General features: G+C 35.2%; 1 protein-coding gene across 1 annotated transcript in view; it reads right to left on the minus strand.

Annotated features, from left to right (window-relative positions):
* Nucleotides 1–589: 589 nt before the first annotated feature.
* LOC587032 (proto-oncogene tyrosine-protein kinase ROS) overlaps nt 590–22,089 on the minus strand; it is a 32,529-nt gene continuing 11,029 nt past the window's right edge. The window contains exons 15-23 of the mRNA XM_030994947.1: nt 22,006–22,083; nt 15,611–15,734; nt 12,342–12,495; nt 10,113–10,177; nt 8,166–8,393; nt 7,198–7,401; nt 6,120–6,254; nt 4,942–5,075; nt 590–4,399 (exon numbers count right to left, since the gene is read on the minus strand). Coding sequence (XP_030850807.1) covers nt 3,699–4,399; nt 4,942–5,075; nt 6,120–6,254; nt 7,198–7,401; nt 8,166–8,393; nt 10,113–10,177; nt 12,342–12,495; nt 15,611–15,734; nt 22,006–22,083 — 1,823 coding nt within the window. The 3' untranslated portion in view covers nt 590–3,698. The remainder of the gene's footprint in view (nt 4,400–4,941; nt 5,076–6,119; nt 6,255–7,197; nt 7,402–8,165; nt 8,394–10,112; nt 10,178–12,341; nt 12,496–15,610; nt 15,735–22,005; nt 22,084–22,089) is intronic.

Below are 22,089 nucleotides of genomic sequence, written 5' to 3' on the forward strand. Positions count from 1 at the left end.
GTATTTAATTTGTTTTTGTTACTCAGGAATGAAAGGTGAACTGTTTGAATTACAGCCTTTTTTTAATTTGTTAGATGTAAGCTTTCAAGAAACAAGTCGGAACAAATCACTTTTCATCTTACTTATAAATTTGCAAAACTTGGGAAAATTTTAGGTTATGAATAATTAATTCACTGTAACTATTCCTACTTGCATCAATTTCTCCTTTTTTTTCCTTTTTTTTTTGGGGGGGGGGGGGGGGGAGGGGGGGGAGGTCAATTGATCATTAAGAAAGATTAAAAAATTTACCTGCGGTCTGTCCCTGTAAGATAGCTTCCAATAGGAAAGTAAAAATATCACCAATTTTACCATCTTAATTAAGATGCTGTGTGAAAATTATGCTGTGTGAAAATTATGCTTTTAAACAATTATTCATTTCTATCCAAGCATATAGAAGTTTGAAGGACACAACATGTATCTGAAATACTTCATCATATTATGTACCTTTCAAATTCTTTGGGAATCATGATATATAGTATTGAGTTTATTGACCATCAGTAAACACTATCATCAAAATAAAACAAGAGGAACAACAAAAACACCTGCAATATTTCATAAAATTCACCACAGAGTTGTTATCACTCACTTTAATCAATTGATTGATAGATTTAAATAACTGTAAAAAAAAAATCAATTTCATTCTCCCTTCAAATAAGACATGAAAAGTATATAAAATATATAAATATGAACATGAATGTATATGATATTTACATTTTGATTAACTAACAAAATTTCTACATAACAATTACATGCAAGGCACGTATTAGATTAGGAATGCTAGCTTTATGAATACAATATTCTGGAATAATTCAATTACATTGTATATAATTTCTAGAAAATTCATTCTCGAACTCATTATACATGTACTGTCGAAACAAGACCTTGCTCATTTTGAATGATCGACATATGGATACATTATATACAGATACCCAATACAGTCAAATTTGTGCAAGTCGTATCGACTGGGACTTAATATCAAATTGCTTCTCCTTAGATAAGATTCAATTTACATGGGTAAAAAAAACACAGACGAGAAGTTTTGCGATTACCTTTAACATATGCGAGTTTGACTTTTGCATGGTTGACTGTATGTATAATGAGTAACATGTGATGGGAAGCAAGAATATACTTGAATATACAATATATTGTTCCAGTACTGATTTAATTATGATTGAGTACAATCTTGGTCTAAATACAGAAACTATGGGTAAACGAAATACATATGATATAGACAGCGTTTACTTGAAACATTCCCAAATATAACTTAGAAAATATATTCATAGTACTATAATTTTTGGATAAGTAGATTTTACATTAAATATTCACTACATTGCTCTTAATTTCATTGAGTAAATAAAGTTATAACTTAATTCGCAGAAGCAGCAAATGTCAACAGAGGCACATCGGGTACAGAATCACAATTATACATAAAGCACCATTTTTTTCCTTCATATATCCTATATAATACCTTTTAAAACAAAGTTCCAAATCAACACAGCCCATCTTTAATAAAAATGAACATCTGTAAAAATGTGTGAATATACAACTTTCTATAATTTCATAAAATGAAGTTGTATAGGTCATCAGAATACAAAGTTCATAGATAGAGATTTTATGTTTAATTTGACTATGTAAACAACCCCCGCCCCCAAGAAGAAAAAAATTGTATTACTAGTTTGCTTGCTTGTTTGCTTGCTTCTTTGTTTTGCTTCTTTGTTTTCTTCTAAAAGAAGATACTATTTTCTATCTCGGTAGCCTTGGCTATAGCTGGGTTACTATTAGAGCACCTAGAGCATCTTATATGATGAGTATGAATGCTGAAAGCATCATAGTAGCAGTTTTGAATAATACCATATCAGTCTGACCTGGGGTTCATTTTTTAGGTTTTCAGCTGTTTATTACCCTTTCAGAGTTCTTTTTTTTTGTGTGTCAGTAAATGAAAAGTACAAAGACAATGTTGAGAAAGTCGCAGGCATCACAATAATTTAATTTTGCATCAGTCTATCCATTCTAGTAGAATAAATGAGATCATTATATGTTATATCAATCCCGCATTTAGAGTAGATTTCATAAATGTATCTTCCTTCATTAAGTTCATTTCCTTTCCAACATTAAAGCGATTAATTTGCCTAATTCACAACTTTCAAATTTTGACAAACACTGCTTTCATTTATAAGGAGTTTCAATCCAATCTAAAATCAGTATCGATGGAAGATCAATCATTACAGTGAATTAAACCTGAAAAATAAAAATAAAAATAAAAATGCAACAAAAGTATGAAGAAATCTCTCTTTCTCTCGTTTAAATAAGCACTTGGAATCTCCTGGAAACTGTATCATTCATTAGTTTTAGATTTAGTGTGCGGTGATGTTATTTTATACAAAAATCTCTCTCTCTCTCTCTCTCTGTTTATCCTGAAAAATAATATCAAATGTATTAGAATAGTAAAACAATTCAAGACCTTTCTTACAAAAATTTAAGTAGAGGTAATTCTGTTATTTCCATTCAGTGCATTTTGCAGCTTCTACTCCATTTGCAAACCTTCGCTATTGGCAAACCAGAACGATAAGTACAAGAAATGAATGTTAAATGTATGTCCAGCATACCCTTATAAAAGTATCAATAAATGAAGAATAAAGTCTCCTAAAATGCAAGCGGTACAAAAGATCTACACTGCAGCATACACTCTAGACCTGAACGGCAAATAACAATATAAAATGAAACTAAAAGCACCAGAAATATACACATTTTTCCCAAAACGGAAATCATTTTAAAAACAAAAATATATATGACTATAAAATGGAACTAGAATGGAAATTAAATATCAAACCTTGTCTGGTAGTCATGTACAAGCATATTGTCTGTCTTGTCTAAATAAGCAAACATTATGAATTTGAGGGAATGCTGTGGGCAAAATGCTGTCATTATATATGTCAACAGGAATTTTATGCAAATATTCAAAAGATAAATAGACATCTTCTTTCTGCATTTCTCACAAGTTCCCCCTTGCCTCTTTAATAGGCTAGATCTGAACGGATGGAGCACACAAACATAGTAGTGATTCAATTCCAATTCATTCCCATTTAGAAGCTACGAAGATCAATTTCAACATTAAATATACACATCAATATTTCATCACTTCTTGATATTAAATATGGAAGGTCTGATAATTTTTTAAAGGCCTCTTCACTTAAATACGAGATGTTTCATTCAGCTGTCTAAGATACATTGCTGTATTCACTATAATAAAATTGAATTCATATTGGCATTTCATCACATTAGCATAGTTTAAATCATACACACACTATTTCGCTGGATGTATAGTTCAAAGTTTTATGTTATATCATTGAGAGATCAGCTCCTTCAGAAATTTTCTAGTCAACCCACTGAATACATAGCCATAAAAAACTGGGCCTGGGCACTATTAATTCAAAATGCACGTTATGCCAAAAATCAACATTCATTCAACAGAATAAGGTGAGCGTGGACAGCTTCTAACCTTGCATACGAGCTTCCTGCATTTCAAGGCATCCAAGAATCTTCACTTTTGATGTTGATGAAGATTATCTCAATGTGGTAGCCTCGAAAAACATGTCTAACACGGATATGATCAAAGAGTTTTGTGCTATAAATAGCTTGAGATGGCTATCAAGAAAGCGTTATACATTGGCATAGTCCGTTGCTGTGATATCCCCCGTAACAGAGATGCCTCCGGATGGCTTGGCTCCTCCTGATGCCTTAGCACCTGATGAAGCAAAGGAAAGATTATCGTACCCATCAAGCTCCTCCATTGAGTTGGCGCGAAACGGGTTTGGATGCCGCTTTCCCGCCTGCGCGTAATTTGACAGGTCAGTCCTGTTTGGGGCGTCACCATTCATGGTCGCGCCCGCGGAGTACCCAACCGCGCCTTCCGCACTGCCATCGTCCACAGCTGGGCCCGTTGCGCCCCCAACTGCTCCATCTGTTGCATTGGCCACGCCCGCTCCTGTTGCCTTGCTGACAGATCCTACAGGATACTTGAGGTATCTCTGATCATCAATGTCCCGCCCTCGCTCACGGTTGTTCTCTAGATCATGGAGCGCCGCCTCAAGGCGTGGCGTCGGATCTGCCGCGGACGCTCCACCGGGTAACCGCCCTCTAAGGCTGCCTTTCTTGCTGCCTTTCCTTTTCTCCTTCTTCTGTTCCTCTTTAAAGGATGCACTGGCGAGATCCTTCTCGGCGAGGTCGTAGTCAATGTCGGGCGGGAGCTCGATGTTGGGTTTGTCCTTGATGATGTCTCCCTTGCTATCAATCGGTAGCAGGTAGTCTTCCATCTCTGGAGGGATATCCTTGAGACGAGAGTAATCCACTTTGCCATCTCCTGCAGACAAAATTAAATATCATTACAGATTTCTATTTCCAACCAGCTCAAACACGTAATGTCACTGAAACAGCTCTTTGTCATTCCCAAACTTTCAATTTGAATAAAAATTAAACAAATATTATTATAGAGGAATCCTCGATTTTTCCAAATCACCAGATGTTACTCTCCATATTCTATGAAAGCATATGAAACATAATATCGAAGAGGATAGCACTATATATATGCTATGAACAATCTCATGTTATGTTAATATGCTATGTAGTTTAAAATTCATTGGTGCCCTGAATTCTATGTACTGAGCATTTATTTGTATCCATTTGTATGATAATCTTGAAGGACTGATATCTCATATACACTGCGTATCCAAGAATATGTACAATTCATGAAATAACAATGTGTCAATATTAAATAGCAACATGTTTTATTGTAATTACCTCTTACATCAAAACCTCATTTGTCACAATTTAAAACTGAAGGCAGTGTAGGTGCAACATCCCTACAAATTATTTCAATATACCAGTAACACAAAATATCCTCACCTTCAAATGCAAAGTTATCAGCTCCATTTGGTCCAACTGATTTCCTCCTGTAATCTTGGATCATCTCCTTCAGCATCTTGAAAGATGGCCGATCTTCAGTTGATCGCTCCCAGCATCGTCTCATCATCATGTAACTATAGCAACCAAAGATAACATTCAAATTAGTCAATTTATTCATATTCATGTAAATCCTCCTGAGTGCCTGATGCTCTAAAATAAAATATACATGAAATGGGAAGGTTGTATACTACTACAAAGTATACTTCTAGAGAAACTGTCTTTATATCACTAAACAAGATTCTCCATTTATTATCTCTGTCCAATGAGAACAGAAGTACATGTGCATGGTTGGTGAAGTTTTATACAACAGGGTCCTGTCTTTTATAGAGACAAGATTGATTAAAATCAATAGCAACTTGAAACGAATCGCAACTTCGTATCTCGTACCGGAGTGTTGGCTCAGTCAGTAGAGCGTCCGCCTCACAACCGGTAGGTCGTGGGTTCGGCCCTCGGCCGCGTCATACCAAAAGACGTTAAAAGATGGGAGTTGTTGCTACCTTGTTTGGCGTTCAACAATAAGGGATAGAGCAACGTCGATCTGGCGCTGCTCAGTGGCTGCCGGGCTCACGATCAATTGGGCAAAAAGAATTTCCGTTTCGGTTTAATAAAATTTGGAGTGGACTATTATTATTATTATTATTTCTTAAGTACACAGTTTGGGTCAATTTCAGGTTGTGATTTATTTGAATCTATCGCAATTCTTTATAACACAGGGCCAAGATAATAGTTTTCCTGTCACAAGCGTTGCAAGAAAGACTTAAAATAGAATACATCTATACATAAAACTCTACAGCCTAGTGGTGATACCCCATTTGAACATTGCAGAGTATTCATCATATGTGCCACCAAATTAACAAATATGTATCAAAGATTAAATCTCAAAAACAAGGTTTCAATCATGGCATCTGTTTTCAATGCTCAATTTGATGCAACACATTGTTCTGTGATACCATAAATTTGTAACTCATGAATTTGTTTTGAAATGTATTGGAATGAAAACTATAATTCACCATGAAAGGCAAGCTCTTCTTTCTCTGTTAAGATACTATTCAACATCAAATTGTCAGTGGTTCAATCTGCCTACAGCAGGGAAGGAGTTACCGGTGTCATGTACTTACATTTCATCAGGGCATTGATCCGGTTGACTCAGCCTTCCACCAGCCTCTACAAACCTTAGGACCTCTACGTTTGACCTGGCAGGATATGGTTGCTGACCTCTTGACATGACCTCCCACATCAAGATACCAAATGCCCTGCAGAACAACAACAAGGTATATAAACATTAGCAAGTTACATGTACATACATGTACTAATGTCCTTTGGCAAGACATTGATCTACATTTGCCACTCTCCACCCAGGTGTTAAATGGGTACCCGGTAGGATGCGAAAGCTAATGTGGTTAGATTAGCAAGTGTGCGCTTGTAAAAATGACGCCTGGCTGGAATGCTCCCCAGGGAGTGGAAAATGTGCATACATTGTGTGCGGGTAAGCCTGAATCCAATATGACCGGGGTAATAATATACTTATCTGTAAAGCGCTTTGAGAGGGCCTCCGGTCCTGAAAAGCGCTATATACATTAAGAACAAGCTATTATTATTATTATTATTATATAAATATGGAGAGCCAGAAGGGCATTGACCTCTATTTACTGTTGAGGAAGAATTAATCACTTCTGGTTCTTATCAGAAGACTCTTCAGAAATTGAAATTCAGTTACCAGATTCATTTTAAGACTCAAAACAACCCCACATCAACTGTGTCTGTTAAAACTCTTATAATGTTGCCCTGATTTCAAGATGAAGAAACTAATGAACCCTGTATGATGTGTTGTATACATATATAGAGTGGTGAAGTGTGACGTTATCAAAAGTGTATTTTTGGAATTTCAGAATTTTTTCTTCATTTTCCGAAAGAGCATAAAAAATAATATCCAAATGGCGAAAACCAATTTAATATGTTAAGTATTGGCTGAGATATGACCATCTGAATAAATAGATTTCCTATAGGAACACATAAAATTACGAAGTGAAGATGATGCACACATTACCTGGACCAGGGCACAAATACATCCAATGACCTTTATCATAGTTTTTAGTTAACAAATAGCACTTTTGCTACATAAAGCCCCAGTTATTACCATCATCATGATTTCAACTCTTTCAAAATAAAACAGATAAGACAATGTCATTCACTTACCAGACGTCAGACTGGACACTGAAGTAGCCGTCCATCAGGCCCTCTGGAGCCATCCAGCGGACAGGGAGGAGGCCCTCGCCCTCTTTGCGGTAGTAGTCATTCTTGTAGATGTCTCTGGCCAGGCCAAAGTCACCTATCTTGACCACTCGCTCGTGAGCTTCGTAAGACTTGGTGGACACGAGACAGTTCCTTGCTGCAAGATCCCTACAATAAAATCAAAACAAATTGTGTGCATGAATGTCAAGATCTTTACAATGTACAGCAAATTTTAATGATCCCTTGAAATAAATATATAAATACACTCCACGGTGACATTTGATTGCCAGTCGAATGCTCCACAGTCAATCCTACACTGGTCAAATTCATAACTTCAACCCTGGACCAAATACCATACATAACTCTTAGAGACTTTGGTGGAAAGAGCTTTATAAGATGAAGATGATGATGATGATGATGATGATAGTGATGATGATGATGATGATGATGATGATGATGATGATGATGATGATAATGATAATGATGATGATAATGATGATAGTGATGATGATAGTGATGATGATAGTGATGATGATGATGATGATGATGATGATGATTTATCATCATTACCCTTAAATCCTAACCCAGAACTTAAACTTACACCCAGGAGCAACATAACTCTAAACCATTTATCTCTGACAAAATAAAGTTTTGAGCAAAGGTCACTATAGAAAGTGTTGGGTCACCCTAGAAATAGCACAACCCCAAGTTTCAACACAAATTTGAAAGCCAATGTGAATTCTCATTGAAACATGTCAATGATAGTCTCCCATGAAATTGTCTTTTGTGCTCATTTATACAATAGGACACAAGTCAAATTGACTTTTTTCTCTGTCATTCCTTAATTCTTAAAATATTCAAAACAAGACATAAATGTACCAGGAGATAACGTAAGTTTACAAAGATGAAAACACATGAGAAGTAGTGCTCACCTATGCACAAAATGCAATTCTTCCAAATGCTCGCATCCTTTGACCGTATCCAGAATGATCTCAATTTGGTCCATGAGTGTAATCTTGCTATTGGTAGGAGCTGGCATCCTCGCTGCTCTGATGTAACAGAGAAGATCTCCGCCTTCCATCAGCTCTTGGATGATGTATTGTGGGTCATTGTCGAGGCACACACCCATCAGTAATACAATGTTGGGATGCTTGAATTTTCTGATAAAAATGGGGGAAAAAAGATGTTATAAATAATAACAATAATACATAAGATTTGTAAGGCGCCAAATCCACTCGACAATCAAATGCTCAAGGCGCAGCTTGTGCAAAATATGAAATACATGATAAATATATACAAAAGTGCAATAGGAAAGGTACGGACATGAAAGGTACCGGTAATGGTAATCGATTATAGGCTAAATCAAACAGATATTTCTTAAGAATATTTGTTAACACTTCACCAGAACTGCTACATGTATTTTTAATCAATGGAAAAACAAATCTCAATACAAGATAAATAAAAAGATAACAAAAATTTTGACTACGATTTTATTTTTACTTTTTAATACCAGATAAATATACTTTATCTTGAATTTCATATTTCATGGGTTGAGGAGTTTTGTCAAAAAAGGAAAAGATAATTATAACTGAAATGGTGGATGAGGGGGGTTACAGTTCTTGACATATGTGTGACTGCCGTTACTTTTATTTGTACCATTACCAGTCACAGTAATGGCTAATCTTGAAGATCATAAAAGACGATGTTGATGGCAAGATTTTGCATGAAAAAGAACAATGATTAACATTGTTTTGTACTTTTTCCTATCCATCACATACATGTACAGTATTTCCACATACTAGATGTGTACATTTTCAAGCCGTTTCAAAAAGGACTCTGATTTTCAGACAAGTATGCCAATAACCTTAAAATCAACCTTTTTATTTCTTAGTTACTATGCTTTACTTGTGACTCCTCTTATCATACCTAAGTTCAATCAGTGCAATATCAATCTAATTCCCATATCTGGAAATTATCTTGCTCAAAAATGGGTTATCACACAGCTACCGTCATTGAGTACACATTATGTCACGTCTCATTGTACTCCAAGCATATGAAGACATGACCTTAAGATAATGGGTCCTCTCGAGACTATCAAGTCCTTTGACAAACCGTTATGTCAACATTATGTCAGAGGGACCCGTTTGGTTCTGGTTGAAATCAGGAAAACAGGCGCTGCCATGATATTTATTCACTTTAAATTATCTGTTATATAAGTTCCAGGGAAAGAGTTAAAATATATAGAAACAAGGGAAGTATGAAATGCCTGCAACTAGTGCCCGAGGAAAGCCCAAAGTATCTTGTTCCTGTCATAGAGCCTTTCCTCAATAGTCAGTCGTTTACAAATGTATACATGTACAGTTATCATTGTTCCTCAGCAGAGAGGCACATACAGAAGCAAGAAATGTATACAGATATTTAAAGACTACCTGCACTATTTTGGCCAGGAGGGATTAGACCTCCCTGCGTGGTCACTAGCACATGGTTATCTCATCAAATCAGCTCTCAATTAACATAAGAAAAAGAGAACCATGGGGATCAATGGGTACCGCTTAGGCATTGTTGGCTATATAGAGGGCGCAAGTATAGCTACAAGTAGTTTAGTCCCGCATTTAGACAAAATCATAAAAAGCGGTTTATTTTGGGTCCTAACAAAGACATCTTGCACGCCCAAAGAAAGATAAAGCAGAGCTCCACACTATTGTTTTCGAAAGGGGTCCAAATTGAACTACGTACCCTGAACTTAGAGTCTGTATGCACAAGTGCTTTGTTAAAAATTCCAAATTTTGGGAGGTCCAGTCTTAGATTTGGGGCACCCATGTTTCCCAGGTATACAGTATGTTAGCTCTGTATAAAGGAAGGCTATATAACACACTTACCCCATAACAGTGGCTTCCTTCAAGAATTCCTGTTTATCTTCATCAGTAGCTCCCTTTCGTAAAGTCTATAAGAGGACAAGAAATATTTTTTAACAATAAAATAAGATAATAATATGTTTATACAGTGAAACCTGTCTGCTAAGACCATCCAAGGGAAACAGGAAAAGTGGCCGCTGTAGACAGGTGGCCTTTGCACACTGATCCTACAATACACATTTCTTCGTAGAAGGATGGAATATACATGCAGGTGGCTAAAAACCCTTTGATAAAGACGTAATGTACGTTAACAATTTGTAATGTTAACATTTAAATATAAACATATTAAGCAGGGTGTTTTTGGCGGTTTAATGCATCCAATCAGAATAAGCCTTTAGAGTGAGAAAGAGTGCTATGTCTTGATATGTCCGGACTTAATTCAACACATTTATTCTGAAAGGAAGATAATATTCATTTAGGTTAGAATTCATGCTTTTCTCTTCATACTGAACATATCCCTCAGAACAGAAGAATAAGAAAATATGCAATATATAAAATCTACTCATTTATTGCTTCCCAATAAACTAGACTGCAAATATCAAAGTGACTGTCACCCAATATGACCCAATACACTTTGGAGGTTGCTACTGAATTATTGACACCACTCGACCTTCGCACCCTGTTACGAGGGAAGAATATATTTGACTTTCTACGTACGTACCACACAGGTATTTATTTCTCGTTTTAAACCCATTTCACAATCTCGAAGAAAAGCAATGTCTATATTTGCTTTTCATAAATTCAGATTTAATATGATATGATATGGATTGATATTACAGCCATGAAAACTAATTCTGAGAAACATGTGTAACATGAATCACGATTAGAAAGAGCCAACCGTTAGTCATTGATGACATTTTTCTTGCCTTCTGTTTCGAAAGTATGAAAAAACTTTTGTACTGGGAATTATAGGAAAAATTGAGCTGTATTCAATTCATTTTTTTTTGTCTTAAAAATGCCTTTTGTTGTATAGTTGCTAGACATACTTCCTTGATAATCATAATTGTCATAAAAAAAAAGAAATATGAAGGTTGAAAAGGATATAAATACGCCCCAGGTCATTATATACCATGGACAATATAGGGTTATCATGTTACATCGTATAACGTGGAAAGAGATATGGTACAAAATGAAATCCTGTTTATGTACTGGGTTTTAGAAAGGTCAAATATATCCTCAATGTCAGTTGAGTACACTGTAGTTATACAAGCATCCAGTTTCTTTGTTACCTACATGTGGGTCTACAGGTCTACTTGCAATATCTACATTCTTTCTCTGCCATGACTTTGGCAATGACAACAACAAAAAGAGATTACTTTAATTGATGAATCGGCAAACTATTTGTTTTGTGGCATAACCGTCAACCTTCTATCTGTGTATGACACACTGTTGAAGATATTGAGATAATTTAACAATACGATAACGATATTAGTCTTAAACAAATCATTGAATTGTACTTCATATTGAAGATACTGATATTACTTAACAATATAATATCGGTTCTGAACAAATCATTGAAATGTACTTCAAATTTTATAATCACTGTCGAGGGTTCAAACTGATACCAATTAAATGACAAAGCCCTTGAGTACTGATATAACCAGTAGCCTTTATACACAGCAAACTCCTAGGTCAGGGGTTCTCAAACTTTTTTCTTGGCGGTCCAGATGTGATTTCCATGGAAGCTAAAAAGGTCCTAATCAATGGGCAAATTTAGTTTACTTGATCAATTATTTCCATTGATATAAGTTTACATACATGTCTTTACAAGAAAGAGAGTCAAAAGTGGAAGTTCTGGTGAACATGTAGAGTATATCAGTGAGAAAAATAGCACTGTTTTCCGGCAATAAGCTGCTTAAACATTGACACAAGTGGAGTGATTGCAAGACGAAGGCAATGATGCAAATGTTCAGACAATTGACTCCTAAAATTTACAGAAACGGCACTTGTGTACTGAAGAAAATGAGGCTGGTTTTTTTAGGCCCATATCTGATCTCAGCGACAAAGGGAAGGGTTGCCCCCTTCTAATTTTGGGCATGGCATGACAAAAAATGGGGGGTATTTCACAATCCAATCAATTACTCTGAATCTCTATGACATCCAATTTCTACCCCTGTAGACTAAAGTCACTGACAAGACACCAAAGCCTCCCCCCCCCCCCCCTCCCAAGAAGATGCCTTGAATGAGACTTACCTTCACCGCAACTCTAGCTTCGCCAGTCCCGTCTCCAAGGATATCAAGGGCAGATCCCTCAAACACCTCACCGAACGCACCACTCCCAAGGAAGGTGATCAACTTGAGTCTCTCTCTCTGGAATATAGGAAGAAGAACTTCCTTGCCATCATGTCTGTGTAAATAAAAAGAAAATAAAGGAAATAGTAATTTTTTTCACTTTGATGTAATGTGAATGTAAAATATAGCCTGAGAATATGAAGAGTGAGAGAGAGAGAGAGATACATATATATATATATATATATATATATATATAACCCTACATGGTACATTAAGTGGACATCATAAAAATCCTAACCCTAACCCTAACCCTAACCCTAACCCTAACCCTAAAGTCTACTTAATGACTCATTTTTTCACTCCCAATGTCCTTCCAATGACGCCTTTAGTAAAATTACATATATAGAGAGAGATATATAACAAAATTGGGCCTTCCACAACAAATAAAACGTAAAAAATGTTAAGAGGACACCAAATTGTCCTCCTAATCACAATGTCTACTTAATGACTCATTTTTCACTCCAAATGTCCCTCTAATGACGCCTTTAGTAAAATATATATACACCTGTATATATATATATATATATATATATATATATATTCAATGAAGAAGATAGAGAGATGGGAAAAAGAACAAAAAGAAATCCAATAAGACAAAGACAAAGGGCCATCTTTTATTGATCTCAAGGTGACCTATACAAATTCAGTATGTATTCAGTAGATGTATGTATCTCTCATAAGGAGCAATAAGTTCATGGGTACTTGTGGGGAAAAAAGTCCTTCACCTCATAAGCTTCTTGTCAAATTAAAAAGCTCACCATGAGCTGGAGAATTATCATATTCATCATCTCATAACTGCCATGCTCAGACATATGCTCCAGGGACAATTTCTCTGAGCTTTATATTGTCGAAAATATAGGGTTAGGGTTATGATTGTAATAGGGAATTTGGGTTAGGTTTAGGTTCAGGGCAAGTTATATCGTTTGGTCCAGAGGTGAGGTTAGGAATCTAGTGGAGTGTTTCACAAAGACTAAGCTCATGCCACTGTTTGCTCTCACCATTATGATCTTTAGATAATATTTTTTACTTAAATAATGAATTATCAAAAAATGTCAATTCTGTAGATTTGTGACCATGATTTGTACGTCCCTTGAGAGACCAATGCCAGTAAATGGTGAGAGCAAAAAGTGGCATGAACAGCCTGCCATAATTAGGTCTTAACACCCCCCCCCCCTCCAGTTAGTCATGATATAGAATGCAGCGATATTGGAGCATGTGCCATACAACCTTTCCTTACATGAAAAGCACTTTCAAACAACAATTTTTAAACTGGGAGAGACATATCGTCGGTGGGGTGACAAAACCTCATATCTCAATTTTTTTAGATTTTGATTTGTTTGCATAATATTGTACCTAATGGCCTACGACACCACCTGATAAATCCATGGAACGCCTCATGTCTCAGTTTTTTCACAAATTCCAAACAAAGGACGGTGTCACAGCACTAAATCTGTTGAGACAGGAAAGGTTTTTTGCGCTCTCCTGAAAATTCATGATTTTTGAGATACAAGGTTTTGTCACCCCACCGACGATATACATGTATACAGACACACACACAGAAATGTGTACACCAATAAGTTTTTTGACAAACAAGAAAAGGGTTCAAGTCAGGCAAATACGCAATCATTGAGTGACCTTCTACTTACATTTCAGTTCTTTTTTTCTCTCTCTCTCTCTCTCTCTCTCTCTCAGCCACCCTTTATCAAACAATATGTTCACTCATGAAAGATATGTTTGTTCTTCAGCTATTTGTTCATTCACAGAAAGTCGCTTTGTGATTGCTGCTCATAAACTCTTTGACATTGTTGACTGTGCGACGTTGTATTTGCGAAGACAGAACAAATTCCAGAGCATTCATTTTTACTATATTACAATCGGTTTAACAACAGATGTGATAAAGTACATCCACACCTTCATTTTGTCTGTTCATCATATTACTCTAGCAATATGACCTACTATATACAACTGTATGTTGCTGGTACATGGTGCATTTATAGATCTTGATACTTTACCCCAATACAGAGTTAATCTATATAAATATGCACAAGATACTGGATAATGCAGGTAGGTTGATATGAATTAGAACTAAACAGACCCTCCCCCCCCCCCCCCCCCCCCCCCCCCCCCAATTTGAAAAGATGAGTTTGAGGGATATGGGGTGATAGTCTTGCTGGTTCCAGACCCAAATCAAATCAAACAATTTTTTAATATCACAAGGAATGGAAAACCAAGTCAGCCAAGAATCTATGGCTATGCTACTGATAAGCCTGTGTTTTATCTCGGAACATTACAGAGTAGCCGCATGTTCACAAAAGTGTATCGACTTGTGTAGCTTTTGATTCATATTTACTTAATTACATGTGTATTCATCACAAACTAATGAACCCCTTGTACACACAAGTAATGATAAGAATTAAAGGATAAGATGATATTCACATGTGTAGTCATGTGCTATCAGCTGCTCATTCTACATTACTTATCCAAGGTGACTGGTTCTTTCTGGTTCATTCTGGCTCATGACACTAAAGTCTTGTATAGGCATATACAGTTAACAACTAAATTATTCATATCCTTATTAAGTTATGTAATTTGCTAAGTATTCATACAAGAGGATATGATATATAAAGTTCATGTGAAGAAACATCGTACCTAAACTAAATAAGCAAAAGGGGGATATGTACAATGTAGGAATGTCATAATTTTGGGAGGTCTTTCCTTCAACAGCATGAGATATGTGACTGCTAATATAGGCATTGCTCATTCAAATGATATAAAGGCTTCTCTCTCTCTCTCTCTCTCTCTCTCTCTCTCTCTCTCCCTAAATCTCTCAATGAATTTCACCATTGAAGCATACCGGTATGCAAGTATCAATATAGCCTTGAATATTACAGTGTACATGTACATACAGTACCTGTACACTTACTTGATTCCATGAGCCTTGAGCACATAAGTCGAGGTGGTAAATTATAAATACATTATATTATTATTATCATTATCATTGAAAAGAAAACTGATGATTATCATATTAGACTTACGTGACAGCATAGTTAGAGTTTCCCTGACGTATTGCCATGTTGGGATAATTCCTGAACTGAGTCAGCTCGTATCATTATGAGCTGATATTATCATTATCATTGAAAAGAAAATGAGGATTATCATATTAGACTTACGTGACAGCATAGTTAGAGTTTTCCTGACGTATCGCCATGTTGGGATAATTTCTGAGCTGAGCGAGCTCCACGTCTTCCTGGAACTGCGGCCACTTGCCCCCATCACTCTTCCGATGACGGCAAACTGATGAGAACAGAATTTAGAGAAATTATACATTGTAGCTCAACATTACCAATATCTAATTTCATATTTCATTATTAAAAATATACTGGGATTCATAATCATAAACAATAACTACCAGCCAACCTTCCACAGAAAATGAAACATACCTTCCACTAAAAAAATATATATACAGATGTATATATTAGTAAGTAAGTAAAGTTTTATTTAACCATAAAATGAAACATGTACATACAAATGAGTAACATAGTAAACATAATACGGTAAAGGACACCCTTAGAAGCAAATTGCTTGTGGTGGGGCCTTAACAAGAAAAAACAAACTACACATAAATTATACAGTTTAAAAAACTTTAAAATAACATGATACAAACACACAAGCACGCTCACACATATACATACACACATACATTCAAAATATCCTCCTCTGCTCAAACTTGTTTACATAAATCATTAAATAATAACTGTGTACATCGTACTTTAAATCGAGATAGAGTTGTACTTTCCTTAATATCATTACTCAAATTATTCCATTCCTTAATGCCATTTAAATAGAAAGAATTTTGTGCATTTGTCGTACGAACTTTAAATAAATGTAAATGATTTTTCTGACGAGTAGAATACGAGTGAATATCACTATTAATAACAAAGTTTATATTAGGAATTTCTGGCAATAGGCGATTTTGAAATTTAAACATAAATATGCGAATATTAAATTGAATCAATTCAAAAATTGAGACTACGTGTGTTTTAACAAGAAGTGGCCGTGATGGGGCTAAATAATCAGATTTAGTAATAATACGCACGGCTCGTTTCTGTAACAAATAAATCTTATCTATATATGATGCATAAGTATTTCCCCAAATAATATTACAATAATTTACATGTGGAAAAATCATACTATTATACAACATAAGCAAAATATTTGATGGTAAAACATGCTTTAGCTTTGACAAAACTCCAATACTTCGAGATAATTTCAACGAAATGCAATCAATATGAGGTTTCCAATTAAGTAATTCATCAATTATAATACCAAGAAACTGAACACATTCTTTCCTTTTTATAATATTTACATCAATTTGTATAGGCAATAAATCACTAGGGATCTTCCGATTTCGAGAATGAAATATTACATAATTTGTTTTATCATAATTGAGAAATAATTTATTACATTTGAACCAATTATCCAATTTTATCAATTCATTATTCATAATATCAACTGAAGTATATACACTACTATGTGATGTAATAACGGAAGTATCATCTGCAAAGAGTGTAAAATTTAATACATTTGAAGATTGTTTAATATCATTTATATAAATTAAAAACAAAAGGGGCCCTAGAACAGATCCTTGAGGAACACCACATATTACATCCCTTTTAGTCGAACAGACACCGTCAACCACCACATACTGCTTTCTATCACTCAAATAGTTTTCAATTGATTTCAATGGAAGGCCGCGAATACCATAATAATTTAATTTTTTGAGCAGTATGTGGTGGTCAATGGTGTCGAACGCTTTTGACAAATCCATAAACACACCCAATGAATAATTACCCTCATCCATATTCTTAATTACATAATCTGTTAAATGAAGTGCTCCCAAACATGTAGAATAAGTCTTCCTAAATCCAAATTGCTCATTTATCAATAAATTGTTTTTAACCAAAAAATCATAAATTCTTTTTTGCAGGATTTTTTCAAATAATTTTGAAAAAATTGATAAAAGAGCAATTGGTCTATAATTTTGTATATTTTCTTTTTCATTTTTCTTATAAATGGGTATAATTTTAGCTAATTTCAAACTGTCGGGGAATACTCCAGAAGAAATTGATTTATTAAATATATTACATAATGGATCAACAATAAAGTGTATACATTCTTTTACTACTCTGGGAGAAATACCATCTGGGCCACTTGCTTTATATGGTTTCAATGTTTTACTAAGTTCAATTATTTCAAATACTGTAGTAGGTTTTAAAAACAATGTAAAATCATTATGAGTTTTTAAATAATCATTAAATGAAGTATCTACAACAGGAATGCCACGAGCTAGATTACTCCCTACATTAACAAAGTATGAATTGAAACATTCAACAATCTCTTTTCTATTATTGTAACTAATATTTTCAAAATACATATTACATGGCAAATCATTCTTCTTGCTCTTTCCTAGTAATACATTAACTTGTGACCATGTTTTCTTGCAATCATGTTTATACTTAGCAAACATTTTATAATAGTACTGTTTCTTAGCTGTTCGTAATAAAGAAGTTAATTTATTTTTATATATAGTATACTTAGTTCTATTATTATCATTACGTTGTTTCAAGAACTGTTGATGTAATTTTTGTTTCTTTCGTACTGATATTAAAAGTCCTTTACTCATCCATAGTTGCTTGAATTTGCACTTCTTGTTCTTTTCAAAAATGGGTAACAATGGAAAACAATCATTGTACAATAATGATAATTTACATATAAATTCATTATAACAATAATTCACATTATCAACATTATACATATTTGACCAATCTATTTTTTTCAACTCATTCTTCAATCGAGATATCCCGTCTTTTGTAATTTTTCTTTTCTTCATACTAGCAAATTCAGAACGATGTCTATACTGATTATCTTTATTATTTTTACAAACATTAATACAATACACTGGAAAATGGTCAGAGAAGTCGGAGTATAACAAACCTGAATGTACATTATCATTTAAAGTATTTGTAAAAATGTTATCAATAAGTGTTGCAGTTTTTGTAGATACTCGAGTAGGTTTCGAAATTAGTGGAAGCATATAAAATGAAAGCATTTTTTCTAAAAAATCATTTGTTTTATCATGAGAAGCACAATTTAATAAATCAATATTAAAGTCGCCCATAATATATATTTCTTTTCGTTCACTATCCAATAATTCTAAAACAGAGTTCATCTTTTCTATAAAACATGGTATATCAGAGCTTGGTGGGCGATAAATACAAGTAATTACAATAGGTTTTTTTAAAGGTTCATTTGTTTCAATTGATACAATTTCATAATCAGGTGTAATGCATGTCAAATCATTGCGAATTTTATACTGGATATTGTGCTTAACATAAATTGCAACGCCCCCACCGTTTTTATTGTCTCTACATTGTTGTATCAAGGAATACCCCTGCATAGAATATATATCAAGATCAAGATTTGGGTGGAACCATGTCTCAGAAACAGCAATAATATCAAAATCAAATTTCACTGAACTGAGTAGTAACTGAAAATCATCAAAATTCTTTTTTAAACTTCTTGCATTTATATGTATTAAAGACAAAGATGGTGTACATAAGCTATATTTCTTTCCAAAATCTTCACAAAACATATAATCACATTTGAGTTGAGTTACATCATAATCATTATCCAAAAATGGTGTTTCACTGAATTTGAGTTCTTTATTCATAACAAATGGATTTATTTTCAAATTTTGGAGTCTTTCAATATTAATATTTTGATTCAATTGAAAGAAACTGAATACATTCCAATAAAAATCATTGTCACTAAGAAAATGATTAAAAGGTAATATACTTGAAATACATTGCGTACAGATGAATGATTGAGCAGAGGATAAAAAATCAGCACAGTTCACACACTTCATACACACTCACCCAGATAAGTCAAACAAGTTACAATAAAAAAAAATCACAAAATCACAAATTAAATCCCCTATTAGGGAATACTGAGTTCTATAATAAAAGTTCAAAGTAAAAATGTCTATTGAGAGGGTCGGGAACCTCCCAGGGAAATATTATAGTTCTGTCGTCTTACTTTCTCTTTCTCTCTCTAGCTGTCTATCAGTCTATGTGAGTTTTTCTTCACGTTCTATTCGTGTTAATGTGGTTACCTTAATTTTCTTGCCTCTTCTATGGTACCGATAACTTTCCTGACCGATTTGCCGTTTGTCGCAGGGAGTGCTACCAGGATGCGGCCATCTGACGACCAAGCTGCGGATACTCTTGGTGACGATCTTGCCACCTTGAGTATTTCGTAGTTATGGGAGGTCAGGTCCTCCGCTATAGTAATCCCGGAGTTTTTGAGCCGGCGTCTAACCGCCATCAGTGTCTGCTTCGCGCGGTAGGTAGCAAATTTGACGATGATCGGTCGGTGGTGAACCTGTTCCGACCTCCGCGTCGCCCTATCCGCCACAGCGGCCCACGATGTCGGTGTCGATGCGGCTGTGTTCTCCGGTCCACCCGGAGTCGAGGTCGGTGTCGCTGGTAGTCTCTGCTGGTGAACTGAGGCTCCTATGCCCTGAGTGTGTGGTCTCCAGATCGCCCCGATCCGGTGGCTTCGGTCGAGGTCCTTTAGTTGTAGCTCCACTCCTAGCTTCTCCTTGGCAATGTTCATGATGACGTTGTCGGTCTGTTCTCCTGTGCTTTCGGGGACTCCAAAAACTCGTATACAATTTCTCCTCGAGTACTGCTCGGCGTCGTTGCACTTGTTTTGTAGTCTGTTAGTTGAGTCTTCCTGTGTTTTGAGTCGTTTTTCAAGATCGTTTATTTGTTGGCTTTTACGTTCAGTCTCGATCTGAAGTGAGACAATATTTGACTCGTTTGACTCTACTTGCTTCGAGAGTTTGGCGAATTCTTGTTTTAGTTCTTGCATTTCCTCTCGTATTGTTTTCTTAATCGTTTTTTTGATCATGTCAAAGAAGTCTTTATTGTTGAGAAGTTCAGGGATCGGAATTTGCGTGATTTCGCTTGACTGTGAGTTTCGCGTTGCTCTCCCTGCCATAACTCGGGCTGATTTCCTTTCATTAGATCCACTGTTTAGACCCTCCATTGTGTGGAGGGGTACGGCGATACAAAGGAGGGGGGTAAACTGTATTGTTGTTCAAAAAATAGTTCGAAAGCTTTGAGTGGACTAGTGATCACGTCGCGATAGTGTCACTGAGATATATTTCGGCCGACTCTGGCCCGGTGTTGTGAACTGCGATGCCGTTTGAAGTTATATGTTTAGATATGAGAAACTGGCTCAATACTTTCAAGGCATATTTTGCCCTACAAAATGTCAGGAAACTCACTTATATGTCCTGGGAGGTCCTCATGGTATATGTAGACACAATCAATAAATCACATGTAGATGTAGATTGACGAAAAGGAAGAAATATCCGTGATATATATATATATATATATATATTTTTTTTTTTTTTTTTTTTTTTTTTATAAAAATCTCCCCACTCAAAATAACAAATACTGTGTCTTTTATGTTTCAACACTGAATTTTTCATAAAGAAAGTTATTTCAGGTTGATAACTTTAGTTTGAATGTCAGAGGACATCACTAATACAAATAAATGGCTAGCAGCTACATGTAGGTATAATGTACACACGGTACATGTCCAAAAGTTGTTTCAGGGCAAATGAAAACTAGTTATGGACCTTTAAACATGAAGCTTTTGCAATATACTGGGCAATCATTTGCCTGTGCAAATCTGCAAACATAGCACTTCAATGGTGTAGTGTTGTCGTTTCAGAGATACCATACATGTACATGTGTTCGAAATGATAACAAGAATACTGTTTGTCACTAATGCACACAAATTAACATATTAACATTGTGAGAGAGTGATAGGATTAAGAAAGGTTTGTAACTTTAACAAATTGGAGGTGTTTATACTAATTGATTTTACTGAAAGAAAAAGTATAACTTCTGTCAACATACTGATATTTCTTTATACTATTCACACAGAGTTTTATCTCTGTTAGATGTTGATATTTCCTCATTGCAAACTGACATTTCAAGTATGTTTTGCCGAACTAAATTACAGAATACATGGTTTGAATACAAGGCTCTTTGTTGAAACAAATAACCATTTACCTCTATGCCACTTTATCATGTTCGTCATATACTGTACAAGAATACAATGTAAGACGTTTCCCCTCATCAAAAGAAAGGGAGGGATGTAGTGTTGTGGCTTCAGAGATACCATACATGTAAATGTGTTCGATGGCGATAGGCAATAACTGAGTTATAGAATAAAACATGGAAAGTATAAAGTCCTAAGAATCGTGTCACCTTTTACTCATTTTTGTAAACCAGATTAAATGGATGCGATTAACATGCCTATTCAGAATACAAAGAGTCAAAAAACCTATTCTTTTTATTTTAAGGATGACAGGGCAGTAGGTACATGTAGTCTGCTAAGAGCCAATCAGGCAATAACTCTATGTGAAAGAGTTAACACAAGTCTATTAAACTGGCTCACAGCAGATAAACGATATTGTTTTTTCACTCACCTAGAACAATAATGATGATGGCTACAATGACCAGAACGCCTACCACGGCTCCTATGATGATATATACTGTACTGTCAGCTGTGG

The sequence above is a fragment of the Strongylocentrotus purpuratus genome, unplaced genomic scaffold, assembly GCF_000002235.5.
Source record: "Strongylocentrotus purpuratus isolate Spur 01 unplaced genomic scaffold, Spur_5.0 spur5_scaffold_21, whole genome shotgun sequence".
NCBI classification, from domain to species: domain Eukaryota; kingdom Metazoa; phylum Echinodermata; class Echinoidea; order Camarodonta; family Strongylocentrotidae; genus Strongylocentrotus; species Strongylocentrotus purpuratus.